The sequence below is a fragment of the Lutjanus erythropterus genome, chromosome 21 (genome assembly GCF_056507025.1).
Source record: "Lutjanus erythropterus isolate fLutEry1 chromosome 21, fLutEry1.hap2, whole genome shotgun sequence".
NCBI classification, from domain to species: domain Eukaryota; kingdom Metazoa; phylum Chordata; class Actinopteri; order Lutjaniformes; family Lutjanidae; genus Lutjanus; species Lutjanus erythropterus.
The window spans coordinates 11,180,900-11,197,314 of NC_139337.1; the positions used below are offsets into that span (position 1 = coordinate 11,180,900).

Here is a 16,415-nt window from a genome sequence, read left to right on the forward strand (position 1 = left end):
AATTGCTCCAGACAAGTGATATGAAGTGGAGTGCATCAGGCAGATTGCTCTATCTGTAACATGTCTAAAAGCCATGGTTGGCAAAGCAAGAGGAAACACTTCCCCGTGACCAAAACACTACAAATAAGGCTGGTCTGTCGAGTGCAGCTGAATGGAATTAGTCTAATTCATTATCCTCCACGTTGCTGCTTTGTTGATTTTTATTCCTCTAGTCGGTTGGTAAAATTAGCCTGAACAGTTTGATGATAATGGGGACAACGCCAGATGAATTTAGAGCAGCTTGCTGATGATTTGTGAAATCCACCCACCACCACATACATGTTGCTGCACACACGGACACCCACCTGCACACACACGCGCCTGCTCTCTCATGCTATCTCACCGCATCACAATGCTAATAATCGGATTAAGCCACTGTGTTTTGGGGTGGGTCGACGGCATCTCTATTAGCGCCAATTTAGCGTGACTTATCCGCTCCAGCGACCTCAGCGCTGGCTTTGTAATCTGCAATGGCTGTCCCCCATCCTGGCCACTTATCATCACACTGGGATTAATAGAAACATCTTTTGTAATTACAGAAATGCTGCAGTGCCGGCCGCTGTCAATTATTCTAATGTGTGCCAAACCATTAATCGGCTAACAGAGCCCTCCATGGTGCCCGACAGTAAAACACAAACCTGCCATTGATTTTCACGAGGCCGTATACTCAGCATTTTATCTCCTTTTCTCTTCCCTGGGTTGACCGGTGAGGTTATTGATCTTCATAAAGGCAGTATTTTGTCGTTAGGCGAGAAGCGGAGGAGACAGTAATGAAAGGTTTTTAACCTGTGTGTTCGGGGGAGCGCTGGACGACTGGCCAAGGTTGCCAGGTGCTACACGCAGCAGATTTTCAGCTGCTCGGCCGCAGGGATCGATAGGGATACATCTTTGTCTGATTACAGAGATGTGCTGCTGGTGAGGAGGGCAGTGTGTGCATTAGTGTGTGTGTGTCTGTGGGTGTTACAGTAATAGCTGATCACTGCATCTGCTTGATTTAGACGTAAAGGAGCAAACAGCTTGACCTCAGACATGATACAATTGCTCACATAAAGACACCCTAAGTAGAGTTTGATTACTCTTACGGTTAGAGCCAAAGGTAGAGGCTACAGCTGGAGTTTTGGGGGCAAAGGTTTTGGCGTTGGACTGTCTGTATGAAACTGGCATACTATGGTGGTATAAAGGCTTATCCTATTTATAAGCTGTGATAGAAAGTAACTAAGTGCATTTACTTACGCACTGTTAACTTTCTCTTTGAGTAAGATTTCGTTTTATTTTACTTTATTTGTAATGGAATATTTCCTCCACCGCCGTTCATAAGAATGAAGCTAAACTGACTGTAGAAAAGTCTAAAATTTTGATTACAAGTCACAGATTTAATTAAAATTTAAATGTTTATAACAATATTTAATATAATTTCAGGCATATAAAGTTAGAACAAAGGAAGGCATATAAAGTTACCATTTGAAAGAGAAGTACTAATCACAAAAATGCATATTTCTGCTGTTGTTCAGTTAGTCTGATACTGTAGAAATACATTTTAGTTAACAATCATTAACAAGAAAAGGAACATGTTTGCATTTCTCCTCCCTAATCTCCACCTGTGCTCCACTGTCACTGAATAACAGTTCTAGGTCTCCCTCAAAGAAGACACATTTCGAACCAACTACAGCAACACAGTCGGCCATCCTGCATGCCAAGTCTGTTTTTAGAGACTGTCCACACCCCCTAAGCAGGCATAACTGTCACAAATGACTTATTACACATCTGTCTGTGGATACACGGTGCACCAGATGCTGCAGTTAATGGCACACCTAACCTCCCACCATGAAATGGTACACTAAAACCCAAGTGGAATTTTCCACTGCCAGTCCGCCTTCTTCCCTCGTCCGTCTCCTCTCAGCCACCGCTGTCCAGTGCTGGGAGAAGCCTGTAGGGGATGGTCCAGACAGGATATTAATGGGACCCTCCAACAGTCAGAAGGCCTGACGGAGCCCTGTTTCATTGTCACCTTGCCTTGGAGGACAGGGGAAAAACTTGCAAAGCTTATTAGCCGAATGGAGCTGTTTCTCTCTCTAACTTACTCAATCTCTGCCTCTCCGCTTCATTAGACTGTCTTACATCAGAGGCCTGCTCCTCTCCCTGTTTCCTCACCACATCAACACACTCGCTTCCACACACACACACACACATATACACACAGGCACGCGCACAGGGTGACATCTCCCACCTAATCAAGTAGTGGATTATCTTGTCCTGATAAATTGGAGCTTGTAGCACTTGAAAGGTCCTCTTGGAGGAGTGCCTCCTCCCCCTGACAGCTAGATGGAGCCCCCAGGGAGCAAGGAGAGAACATCGCCTGGTAATGATTTGCGGTAAATCGGACAAATGTTTTTGGAAAGACCTCTTTCGAGCAAGGGGTGTGATGAATTTAAAGCTTGTGAAGAAACTCCAAAAACCACAAGTCAGATTCAGATATGAGGGATGAAAAATAGACTTCTATCAGCCCTTTATGAACGAAGTCATGATGGAAATGATCCAAAACATTTAGGCAAAGTCTGTCCTGTTTTAAAGAATGAATGTGTTAGTAAAACAAGGTAGAAAAAATAAGTTACAGAAGCAACCCAAGATACTTAAAGCTACTTGAAGACCACTGGTGGACTCAAGGGGGGACCCCCATGTCAGAATAAAACATGATAAGGGCATGTCCATCCAGTGGAGGAAACATTAAAACGTCCTTTAGGTCGCCCTTACAGTTGACAAAATGTGGTAAAGTGCCCTCTAGGGTGCTGAGACAACAATACATGCAAGAAAATTATTTGGCCTCTCTTTGCCTTTAAAGGGTTCAATAGTTCCCTGTCTGTTTTATTACAGAAGTGTAGTAGGCAATTTCAGGCTAAGCCAGGAATTGAATTAGATGTTCGCTGCTCTGGTGCCTCCCCTCATACAACTGGTGCCCTTTTTATTTTTTTCGCCCCCGCCCCTCAGACAGCCTGAGTCTGCCACTGTTCAAGACCCGATGATCTTGCTCAAAAATATGACTTAAATTAGACTTTTCAGACTTGAAAAGAGATTCTATTCAGAGCTGTTCATTTTATCTGTCTGTTTTACAAATGACTTGGTGTCCCTCTGGCCCATTTGACACATAGAGCACGCAATTCTTTTGATTCTAACGTTGTAGAGCAGGTGGAAACAGACATCTTAAATTCAGGACCTGGAAGGATATGACATGATATATGTAGTGACTTGATGCCGTGACAACAGAGAGTGCTGTAATGACAAGAGTAAACAGCAGTGATAGCAGCCCCTTAAAAGATAAATGTGCAACATAAAGCTGTGTGGCTTCAAATATTCATATGTTACTGCACACTCCACCCAGCAGCATGTACATGACACATTCGTTGTGATTCAGCCACACAAATTCCTAAATGACTCTCCTATTAATATGGTGTTATATGAGAGATACAACGCCATGCATACATTCAGTTTTCTTTATAATCGACTGTGAAAATGACCCAATTTGTTCTTGTTCTCACCAAGACAACTTTCCAGTAATTTTTTTCCCTCCTTCTCTGTTTGGTTTCCTCTGCTCTTTCTCTCTATGCAGGAGAACCCCTACATGTGTAATAATGAATGTGACGCCAGCACAGAGGAACTTGCCCACCCTCCAGAGCTCATGTTCGACATTGAGGGCCGCAACCCCACAACCTTCTGGCAGTCTACTTCTTGGAAGAAGTACCCAAAGGCCCTTCTGGTCAACATCACGCTATCTTGGAACAAGACCATCGAGCTGACCGACGACATCGTCCTCACCTTTGAGTCAGGTCGGCCCGAACAGATGGTCCTAGAAAAGTCGCTGGATTACGGACGAACCTGGCAGCCCTACCAGTTCTATGCCACTGACTGCCTGGACGCCTTCACCATGGAGCCCAAGACGGTGCAGGACCTGACCCAGCACACCCTGCTGGACATCATCTGCACTGAGGACTATTCACGAGGTTACGTGTGGAAGTATGATAAAACAGTGCGCTTTGAGATCAAGGACCGCTTTGCACTGTTCGCTGGGCCCCGGCTCCACAACATGGCTTCCCTTTATGGCCAACTGGACACAACCAAGAACCTGAGGGACTTCTTTACCATCACAGACCTGAGAATCCGCCTGCTCCGACCTGCTACAGGAGCTACGATGGTGGATGAGAACAACCTGTCCAGATACTTCTATGCCATCTCTGACATCAAAGTCCAGGGCAGGTAAGACCCATAATTCTTTTGTACACATGCAGACTTAAGGCTGGATTACCTTCCAGGCACAGCAGGCTAGGGCTGTGGTCAACCAAAATCTTGAAATTCTGCAGCAAAACGTACAGCTTTCAGGTTTGAAGTCAACTTTGAAATCACTCAAAAATAAAATACATCAGAGTTCCATGTGTCCCTCCCACCTGCAAAAAAAATATGATTAAGAATTGCTTCTGTCCTATGAAAGCACCACCAGCAAACTAGAATTTGGTGCATGGCGACCAACCAGTTGACCAACTGATTAGAAAGTGTCAGCCTAAAAGCAGGCAACTGCCCCAAGGACCCGGTCCCCTAGTAACCCCAAAAGTGTGCATGTCAACTGGTTTTGGCAATTCCATCAGTTCCAGATTTGTAAGGAAATCTGCACCACTCAACTAAAGGTTGGGGGGTCCAACAAGAAATGTTTGCCCTGGGGTTCTCCGGCTATCAGGTTAGTTAAGCTATGGGTGGTCTAAGATGTTTAGCACTGATAATGTAATGATGACTCTTGGTGGTTTTTCTGTGGTTTTGTGCAACGACAGTCCAGCTGCCCAATAGTGAAGAGAAATGCGTTTACCGTTAACCATTCATTCCAATTAGGCAGTGGATCCATAATGATGTGCAGAGTTCACCAGTTGTCAGCATGTCTTAATTAACCAAGATGCTTACGGCTTGCTGAAGCACTCTATTTTAGACGCCAGATTCACTCAGCTGTCTGTTAGTCCATGGAAGACATTAGAGATAGCATTTCAGCCGTCAGGTCACTGCACGTTGTAATTAGTGTTTGATTTACGAAATCCACAGAGGGTCATATAACATGAAAACAAGAAGGCATTATACTGTTAGCGGAAAGGCCGACAAAAGCTTCCCCTGCTTCCTGACGTTACTACAAGAGTCACCGGGGCATACACTTAAGTGGATCTGTTTTACACTGTGTGCTTTTTCAATTTAACAGATGTGAATATGGTTGTAGTGGTGAAGGAATGCAGATTTAATTACTCTTGTTTTGCTTTTCACACATGAGAGGCGCGCAGTGCACAAGTGCAGAGTGGCGGAACGTCACAACAATTCAAAGATATGGGTAGATGTGTTGAAGTCAGGCTGCCAGGCTGCGGCTCACAACAGTGGTTGTGTCACAGTTTGCCTTGCCATGAAGATTGACTAGACTGTAAATAGAAATATCACTGATGTCCTGCTCAGTCACAGCAAACATCAGTTTCTCTAATCAATATGTAAAAAAAATAAATCTAATCAAATAAAACAAAAAATAAAGGGTTTCTGTGCATCTTTGAAAACTTGAAAAACAGTTGAAATCTTTTGTTGTCCCAGAAAATTATTTCCTCATTTCCTTTAGCTATGAATGAATTACTAGGCCATATATCAGAGTTCCCAAAAACGAATAACATTGTCACTTGAAAGTTATGATAAACAAGTCATCTTTAGGATCATTGCTGTTCAAATGGTAGAGAGTATTTTGAATTTTTTGCTCACAGTTATGTTGTGGAAACGCTGTGAACTCACATCAAGGTCACGTCACATGTAGCACATGCAGGTTGGATGACATGGCTTCCTTTGTTACGTGTGAATGCATGTTTAGATTAACAGTGGTAATTATGAACATTTAAATGTTTAGTAAGCTATTCGCACTTCACACTCAAACTTAAAGTAAACTGACATAAACGTATTCATTATTTTTATGCACATAATCCTGTTACATGTAATCCATTCATGTAATCCACGCTGAATAATTCAAGTTACATCATCCCTCAAATGTAAATATTAGTCACTGCTGGCTGGTGGTAGTTTTTATTAGGTTTGTAGATTAATGTTGCATTACTGTTTTAACATAACATTGAATCATTTCATGTGTTTTGCTCAGTTGCTAAATTTGATGATCTTATTTTGACAGCAAAGGTTTGTGATTCAGCTCTGGCTTGGAGTCCAAACACTGAAAATGCGTATGCTTGAAATGTTTAACTTTTGTAGCTGTATTTCACAGTGGATGTGATTAGCTTATTTAAAGACTCCCACCTAATATTACTAGCTGAAGTATGGTGTGATAAACATAAACTGATTAGAGTGAGTGGTAGCTGATAAACTTTACAAAGTTGACTCATGCATTTAGGTATGAAGATCAGTCTAGATTTGTCAGTAAGCGGTAGGCTACTGTTTGTTATTGGTATTGAGGCAGCAATGACTAATATAATTTATAAGAAGAAAGCAATTTGGGTTATAAATTAAAGCTACTACAAGGAGTTTTTAACTGGGTATGAAACTGTCTCAATTTAGTACTGATGCCTCTATATGACTTACATAAATTAACAAGACCATCAACAAGAAGATTGGCTATTCCTATACAGTTATTTTTAATGGCTGCCACCGGGTCACATTCTCATGTGACATCAGATGAAGCAATCCTGTGTTTACATTTTCAAGGTAAAGTTACAGTGAGTGGTACGTCGCCAATTAAAAAGAAGCAGCGGGAGATTTTTTATTTAAATTATTTTTATTTTTGACATTATGATTTGCCATTATGGTGGAGGAAACACTACCACCCTCCAAAATCAACACAAAATGAAACTTCCTTGTAGCAGCTTTAATGATTATGATAAATCTTATTTACATAACACTTGCTGAGCATATAGCAAAAAGGACTTTCCAAAAGAAACAAAATAAAATACAGTGATGGAATGCTTCAATATAACATAATGTAATAACATTAACAGAGCATTAAAACAAGGCAAGACATGTAGTATTAGTGTGTGCATTATTCTACGATTAATTTGTCATAATTTCGAAGCATGTAAGAGCTGATTTCAGAGATAAGTTATAGCGATAGACTGCATCTATTTTAAACCAGACTTCCACAGACAAAAACATGCAATCCCAGCTAAATCATCACTGAAAATGTGATGGAAAAGTCCTGAAAAATGATTTCTAGAAAATAGTTGGAACCCTGGATAATAATAAGACCACAGTTCTTGTCTTCTTCATGCTACACTGACTAATACATAATAGTCCTGTAATAATATGTTTGCTGCTGTCACACTATTTACATTAATATTGTCAAACGCCTTCAGGCCATTTAATGAATCTCTAATTTGTTGATATCCTTAATACTCCTTTTAAATGGAGTGCAGCCATACTACACGTCGCTCTAATGCACTGTAAACGGGCAGGTACCCTTGAGCACAAGGGGCTATGATAATGAATGCCTCTTTCAGAAATTGAATTTTTGACTTTTCTCGTGATTGAGAAGGTCATTCAGCAAAAATAACTGGAGGGAATTTACTAACACAAAAGAGTCGGACGGGGCATCCATTCAACACCGGCTGAAATGAAGGGGGCTGTCATAAACGCAGATTATTTATTCTATCTGACTAATCATGACCGAACTCATACATCCCTGTGGGGCAGTAGATTTGAGCAATGGCTGTGCGCCACCATCGGGCCACTGTCGTTTACCAGCCCGCTGCTTTAAGAGTGACGCTCGCCTGAGAAATGTTCCCCACTGTTTACTAAAGGTAACACACAGTTCAGCCATAATGAGATACACTCAACAACAGAGAGGCTTCACTCTCCTTTTCCCCCTCCCATGGCGAATCACTGCTCAGCCCCTTTCTCCATGCGTCGTATACGAGACATAAGCTCCTTAACCCCCGGAATACAGTTCTGTGAGACTCGGCGGGAGCGATTTTGCAGGGGCAGTGAGGTTGAAGCTGGCATATTTCACTGCGCTGGACTCAGTTGCCATCCCATCCGCCTGGATCAGGAGGGAGAGAGGGTGTGGAGGGAAATACAGTAGAAGAGCTCGCAGATTTTCTGCCCTTGCCACAACAGTGTGAGAAACAAAGAGAGGAACCTATAAGCTCTTTGCCAAAGTAGGTCAACCTAGAAAAGATAGAAAAGGAAGGGGAAGAAGAAGCTCAACTTTGCAGACCTCTTTGCATGTGTAACATGTGGCTCACGTTGTTACAGGGAAGCCAGAAGTGTCATGCATGACCATTCTATTATGGTTGATTACAAGGAAGGACCGGACCAAAGGCGCTGGGGAGAAAAAAATCGATGCGAAGAATTTCAAATCAAACCAAGCATGGAGCTGTGAGATGGATGAGAACAATGCATACTGCCCGGTGACTTAAATGAATTTGACACCCTCGCTGTTTTATTGTATCAGCAGAGCTAAATGTGTGTGTGGAGACAGAAAGTGTGGCAAGTCCAGAGGATTTTCTAATTATCTACTGTATGACTTTGGTATAATTGCTCTGCCTCCCTTTTTTTTTACATGCTTTACAGTAACTACAGCCTGCAATTTGGCCAACTGTCTCCCCCTCCCCACTCGATCTCCCCCTCCTCTTCCTCCCTCCCGCCTGTGATCAATACAGTGTAATTAAAGCTGGAGAAGATTCAGGCTACTAAAGGCTCTCTTTCTGGCTCTCGTTTTCTCTCTTTCGGGCTCTTGTCCGCAGCTCCCTGTCTCGCTCTATTTCTCCTATTGTCTCTGAAGGGGCTCCAGGTCCCTGCTTTGAATTTTATACGAAGACCCATTTCATTTTTGTACCATCACTCAAGGGATAAATACCACCTACATATCTGGGAAAAGCACTACCTACCACAAAAACAAAGACAGCACCTAATAACAGGAACAGTAGGGGAGATTTTTGGTACTAATTTTATAGACTTAACCCAGATTAAAAATAGTACACCATATTATACAAAGCTGAGGTGAAAAAGTACAATATAGTTCACTTAACTAAAGTATATTTAGTAAACTCATGAATAATGTACTAAAATGTGCCATGTTCAACTAGAAGAGAGCAGTCAGTAGAGTTCAGATCCCCACCAGGCAAAACATCATGAGGCACCTACTGCAATGCTAATAGCATAAGTTCTTCCAACATTGACTTAACCCCCACATACACTGAAGGAAGATTTCAAACTGAAAGAGTTGGTGATCACCTGTAACCCCTAGCAAGAGTGAGAAGTCAGACTGTTTTTAGAGAGGACTGATAGAGAGCTGAACATTATGATGTCACAATGAAGCTGACCTTTGTCATAATTAGTATATGAAATCTTGAATTATGGCCAAAAATATGAAATCACCTTGACCTTTGACCTTTGGCCACCAAAACCTAATCAGTTCATCCGGAATCCGAGTGGATCCTTGAACCAAGTTTGAAGAAATTCTCTCAAGGCGATTTTGAGATATCATGTTCACAAGAATGGGATGCACTGAAAACATAACGCCTCTGGCCTCAGCTGTGTGGAGGCAGAAAAAAGGGTTTTCAGTTTTTTTCAAAAATTCTGAATCACAGAGGTCCTTCAGCATACATACTGCAACATAAAAAAAAAAAGAAAGAAAGAAAGAAAGAATGAAGCCGAAGTGAGAGTTAGCTGCCGACAAGCTTAAGGTCCTTTGATCATGAACACACACAGGCACACAGGCGATCATATGATCCCCTCCAGATAATGAACTAAAGATGTGCTTAATATGCTCATTATATATAATTAGTGCTGCTAAGTGTATTTGACTGTACTATTTTGATACGCCATTAAGATTAAGATGCACTTAAATATCCTTAAGTACATTTTTTTCTACTAATGCTATTCCTTTTTAGTATGTCCTTTATTCTAACACAATGAAAAGTGCATATAAATATACGTAGAGAAAAATACATATTTTTTAATGTAAATCATTGGTATAAAAAGATTTACTTAAGTCTATTTGAGTGCATCATAATAATCAAAATAATACAGTCAAGTACACTTGATTGTATTTCAGTAGTATAGTATAGTATAGTAGTATATCCTTAGTATATTAAATACATTTTTAATACATCGAAAACAGCACACTTTTGGTACACTGATCATGAGCACTGCACATGGAAGTATACTTAAATTAAGTGTATTTTTTGTACTTTTTTTTTTTTTTTTTTTTTTGGCTTGGATTGCTTTTTAATTGCCAAAATCTAAAGTACAAGGGCAATCCTTTTTATAGGCCAAAGTTTTAAATAACCTTCCAATCTGGCAACAGCCTTGCACCATTAGTTCCAAACCTGTTTCCTGCTGTCAGTGCATGAAAAATAATGTAAAACTGCACATCGTGAAATAAATTTCCAGCTTGTTTCTACCCTGTTTGCAAACCAGAAGATAAGGAAAGGAAAGTTTGTTTTCCCCCAATTTACCCTTGAACCTGTGGGAGTTGTGATTCAATTTCCAAAGCATATATGTGCCGCGGGGCATTATCAGGGAAGGTCAGAAACAACCTCAAGGGTTCACAGTCACTTTGACTGCAGGGCAGACGGGTAATTCACTTGAAGGGGCGAACTGGTTATTAGATGCACCAACCTTTTCCCCCGTCAGCCTCATGGAAAAAGAGTCCTGTACAGTGACTGCAAATCCCCACACTGACGATGAACCCAAACATCTCAGGATATTGCTGTGGTCTTGCTCCGGTTGAGCTCACAGGAAATACAACTCTGGCAACAGAGAACTCTTGGAAAGATCATTTGGATGATAAACAAAGAGAGGACTGGGCTCAGCTACTTTGCCTTCATATTTTGTCTCTTGAAATCATTTTATGTGCTCCCAGCCCAGAACAAAAGTCCATTGAATTCACAGGTGAACACTAACAAACTTTTCTCTTTCTCACATTTTTCTTTTTATTAAATCATGGACAACAGTCAGCTACAGACACACTTTCCAACACATGCAAGTGGTGGAAAATAGCTGATAAAACAGATTCTTCTGATGGTATATGATTCCTTCCATAGTAAAGACAATTTTTTCTTTCAGTGGATTTATAGTAAATTGATGTTTGTAATGTTTTGCCATCCACACAATTTTCAGAAAATGATTTGATGGTTAAGGATAAGTATATTTTTTTTTACAAAAGCTACTGAATTATGCCAATTTCTTTATTGGGAAAATCTGAGTTGGATTAAGTGTAGGCCTATGAAAAGAGCATTTTCTCTCATTAGATTTTGAACCAGACCAGATTTATTGATGCTGTGTTTTCATGTAGACTAGAGGCAGGGGCAGTTTAAAGCTTTTTGATACTTTTATCAACAGAAGGATGGCATTCATTAAAGGGAAACGCCACTGATTTACAGTTGTAAAAGACGCTCTGATTAATAACATAAAGTTATGTCACTTGGGCTGGCATTGGTTGAGGCTGAAGACTACAAGTTTGAAAATGATTTAAAAAAATCTGTGTAGAGTGTGGAGTAGAGAGAAGTGAGCTTACCAGACCTCTGAAGCCGCTCCTCCTCCTCAAGTTTAAGGGGTATTTTGGGTAAAGTAGGCAGGTTTTGACAAGGAAGAACATGGAATAAAGGAAAGGTTTTTTGTTCTGCGGCATCAATTTTGATCCTTTTTTTTTCTTTAAACCATTGTGAGTTATAGCAGTGAAATACTAAATCAGTGGATACTCTTTTTTGAAAAAGGCAAACATTTCCTACATCTAATCTGTAAGATGAAAATTAGTTTGAGATAAATTCTCAAATTGTTAGGAATCATACCCCAAAAGTGACTGAAATATATATTACAATTAGAGAAAGAAGATAAGAAATACACATATAGCAATCATATTGCAATGCCCACTGCCACCGCCCACACGATGTAAATACGTCATCATGCTTTCACATTTGAGTCATCAATCCCACTCACTTGAAGGAACACTGCACCACAAGTATTAAGTAGAGTTCACCCCATCATCCTATCATTGGGAATGAATTATCTTTACTTAAAAGAACAGTTTGAGATTTTGAGAAATATGCAATTCTATTAAATTACTTTAAAGTTATAAAATGTGACATTTCTGCATCAAATCAAAAAAGAACCTTAACATTATATATTTTTTGATTCATGTAGTTATATTTTCCCAAATGTTTCCAACAATGTTCAAACGCAGATAAATCGAGTTTATTCTAAGTAACAGCACATTTCCTGCTAGCTGTTGCTAACTAGCTGCTAGTTGCTTTAACTTCTGTAAAACACAGGGTGAATCAGAGAGTGAACGTGATTTCTGCCTGAGTCATGTCAGATAGACTTTCAACAGCTATGGTGGTGCTTAAAAAGCCAAGAAAACTCCCATGATCCCGTGCTACTCCAGAACATCATTAAATTACATCTCATTTCGTTGTTTTAATGCACCCGAGTGGCAGAACGTACATATTGAGCTTTTAAAGTATCTTCGCAGGAGGGATATGGACTATCTCTTGTCTTGGATAACTTCTTAGCGACTTTTGGAAGTTACTGTGCAACATGTTTCTACACTTTGGTTTGTTATCGATTTATCAAATGAGATAGCATAATGAGGTGAAGGTAGACAGATTTTTTTCTACCTTTGTACAGACTCAGGGTAGCTGTTTCAAGTATATAGCTAACCGGCTGCTGGCTGTAGCTTCGTATTTAGCATGCAGACACCAAAGTGGTACAGATCTTCTTATCTAACCATTGGCAAGAAAACAAACATTTCCCAAAATGTCAAACCATTAAATTAAGTGTTCCTACTGCTGTGTTTATTATTGGAAAAGTCCACACCACTACAACCCAGTGATAGCCAAAAAAAAAACAAAAAAAAACCCTGCTTTCATCTGAGTCATACAAAAATATAACAGATGTAAAAGATGAGACAGTTCATCTCTCCCACAGTGTACGGGTCATATTGGTGCATTCTAATTGCAGTGGTGTTCGGTGCGTGTGTGCTTTGGATACAGCTGTTTCAACTACAGATCAGCAATTTGGTGAGTGATGGCTCTATCGGATCTCCCCTAAGGGAGGAACAAACAAGAAGTCAATCTGCTTTTTTTTTTTTTTCTCTCCCACTCTCCCTCCACAGTGCTTGGCTTGCTCTTAGGCCTGCCTGTAGTCGACAGATAATCTATTTGTGCTAATTTCATGTTTCTTCCTGCCCACTTCCCTCTTGAATAAGTCATTCCACTTGTCTAGCCTCCTTAGTCTCTCTCTGTCTGTGCCACCATAAGCATCTATTTACCTTCCGCTGTGCTTAGCATTTCGGCTTCTTTCTTTTTTTTTGATTCAGTAGTCTGCATTAGTCATTGTGTGGGAGAATGCTATGATTGTGGGACAGACCACGCGACTGATTCAGATAACTTGGACCATCTGCTAACATCTGCACCACGTGTTAGTTTTATCGCCGCGATCAAATGACCAGCAGCCTTTTTGTTAGTCCAGCAGAAATAAATTCAGCGACGTGAGGTTGAAAGTCAAACAGTCTGTTGTATCCCTCTGTCATATTCACTGCAGAATGATGGGAATGGAAGTGGAGTGTCCGTCGGTGACTCATCAGAGAGGAAATACAGGAGGTAGTGATGTGGATGCCACTCAGAGGCCAGAAGTGGTTGTAATCATACACCCAATTCATTCTGCTCCCATTCATCAATCTGTCACTTGGCTGCCCACACAGTCACTGTTTCCATATACTGCTGCTGCTCACACAAACATGATATTGTCAATGTCAGACTATTGTTCTGACATTTATTTTTTGCCATAAATCCGCTTTGTGCAGTAGAGCAATGCAGCAGATAGTCCACAAACTATCTTGTTTGCAGTGGTGAAAGATCTGTTACTTAGCAGTTGCAATATTCAGTAGGCGTTTTGTTCATTTTACCAGGTTTTAACTTCTTTAGATAGTCCAGTGGTTTCCAACCTAGGTATCACAGGAGAAATATAGGGGGGTGGTGAGATGATTAATAGGGTAGGAAAAAAGATCTTTACACAAAATAACAGTCATCCTTAAAAATATATAAATATTAGATATTTTTACAACTTTGAACCTCCAACCCTAACCCTAGTTCATAGCTAGTCTGGCGCTGCAGACAAGTCATCTAAAAAAATTGCGGTCAGGGGGTAAAAAGTAGTCATAGCTGTCAGATTTAGTGAAGTAAAAAGTAAAAGATTTGCCTCAAAAAAGTAGAGTAGAAGCATAAAATACATTTAAAAAGTAGAAATACCTCAAAATTGTCCTTTATTTTCTACCACTGCCTTTTAACATATACAGTTCTGAAACCTTATGTGCTCTTTTATCATTTTACTTTTGCTTCATTGCTTCATACTGTACAGTGATCCCGTGCATTTTGTGAATGGTGTGATTAGATAACACACTTTCTAAATTTAAATGGGTCTGTGGCCTGAGTCTATCCTTCGACCTACGCCTGCCTTCTCCACTCCCTGCTCTTGTTTATCCTCCCTCTCACTTCAAAGTGAACAGGGAAATGTTTCTTTTATTTATTTCTGCCATGTTTTGAGTCAGTTTGGTTTGAAGCTGCGAGCTGCCTTCCTACACTTGTGGGTCCACTGGGAGAGGAAGCGTAGGATGGTTTATTAACTGGTGACCTCTGGTTTGCAACTGAAATATCATCATGTCTTCTTCATTGGAGATCTAAGGTTGACTCTCAAGATTTTGTATTTTTGTTTCAAGATTTGAATCAGCTTTGACTGGATTTAAATAAATCTACAATAAATGGATTACATAAGTGATCTGCTCCTGATTATGACCAGGGTGGGGAAGGTTACTTTAAAAATGTATTCCAATACAATTACTAATTACCTGATAATAAAAACATTAGCTAACATTAGTGGTTGGTCTCAGTAGCTAACAACAGATTTTTGGTTTCAGTAGCTAACATCAGCAGTTGGTCTCTGTAGCTAACATTAGTGGTTGGTCTCTGTAGTTAACATTACTGGCTGGTCTGTGTAGTCATTGTTATCTGTGGAGTAAACATTACCAGTTGGACAGTGTAACTACTGTTAGCAATTGGTTGGTGTAACTAACATTAGTGGTTGTCCTATATAGCTTATGTTAGCTATTGGTCTTACTTGTAAATATTTCTTTAAATTAGACGTTGAGTTCTTGGATAATGTATTTTCACAGCTGAAGGCAGAACTCTCATTTTCTGATTTAAAGACAAAATAATGTTGAAATTACTGTTTCACTCAGACCAGAGTGATGTTATGAGATGGTAGTATATTGTTCTGTTTTAAAATCTATATTAAGTAATTGTAATCCTGATAATAATCCCCATTTTTACCAAATGTAGTTGTAATCTGAGTCATTTTTAACTATAACGTAATACAGTTACCTTTTTTAGTATCCCAATTACATAATCCTGTTACATGTAATCCATTACTCCTAAAGCTGGATGAGGACTGAAAATCATCAGGTCCCCGCCTTGCAGCTAACCTAAATTGACATTTGAGACCTGTATTGACGTCACTGGAGCGTTTGTTCTGCTTTTGACCTTCTATGAACCTTTATTCATCTCATTTGACACTTGACCTCACTTTATCTCCTTGCATCTTGTTACTGACAGAACTCAATTAGCCAGTCGGTCGCTGCCTGAGATGCTACCAAACAGCTGCCTCTCCGCTCCCTTTATCTCTATCCTCCTTCTCCCGTCAACACCTACATCACCTGTCGCTCCCGACTTCTGTCCACGCCATTTCTCCGCCTGTCTGCCTTTGATCGTCCTCCCTCGGTTTGTCTCTTGCTGACGCCCTCCCTGCTATAGTCTGCCAGGTCGAGGAGCTCAAAAGAAAGTTTTACTCACCCTGTTCGCATGCTCTGGAACTGCCCGTTTGATAAGGCTTTGAAAAGGATGCGCAAGGAAGGGTGTTAGGACCAACCTTCAGCTGCAGAGAAGCCAGGGCAAGCTGGGACAGAGAAAGCGTGAAATAAATCTTTACATGATGTATTAGTTCCATGTGTCCTCAAAGAGTTTTAACAGGTCTCAACACAAAGCCACCTGCAGTCCCCTTATTGTCCTTCAACACTTGTTAATATATAAATGCAACACTTTTGTTTTTGCATAGACTTCCTCTAGACACATAAAAGGTTCATTTCTCTCAATTTCTTTCCACAAATTAATTCAGATAGTGACCATTTCTCCTTTGCTAGAATAATCAATCCACCTGACAAGTGTGGCAACAGCAAGATCAGGGTTGGGTAGTAATGCATTACATGTTATTGGGATTAAATGATCAGATTATCAGAAGTGACTATAATTAGTTTATAGTTACATAGTCAGGGATTACTTGATTACCATTTTGATTACATCTTTAATAGCAATTTGAAAATTATA

The 16,415-nt window shown here is 40.2% G+C and overlaps 1 protein-coding gene across 8 annotated transcripts in view; it reads left to right on the forward strand.

The window, feature by feature from the left end:
- ntng1a (netrin g1a) overlaps positions 1 to 16,415 on the forward strand; it is a 147,354-nt gene that overhangs the window by 65,460 nt on the left and 65,479 nt on the right. For all 8 annotated transcript variants that reach the window (XM_084746936.1, XM_084746942.1, XM_084746935.1 and 5 more), the window contains exon 3: positions 3,644 to 4,287. In XM_084746936.1, the coding sequence (XP_084603062.1) occupies positions 3,644 to 4,287 (644 nt within the window). The remainder of the gene's footprint in view (positions 1 to 3,643; positions 4,288 to 16,415) is intronic.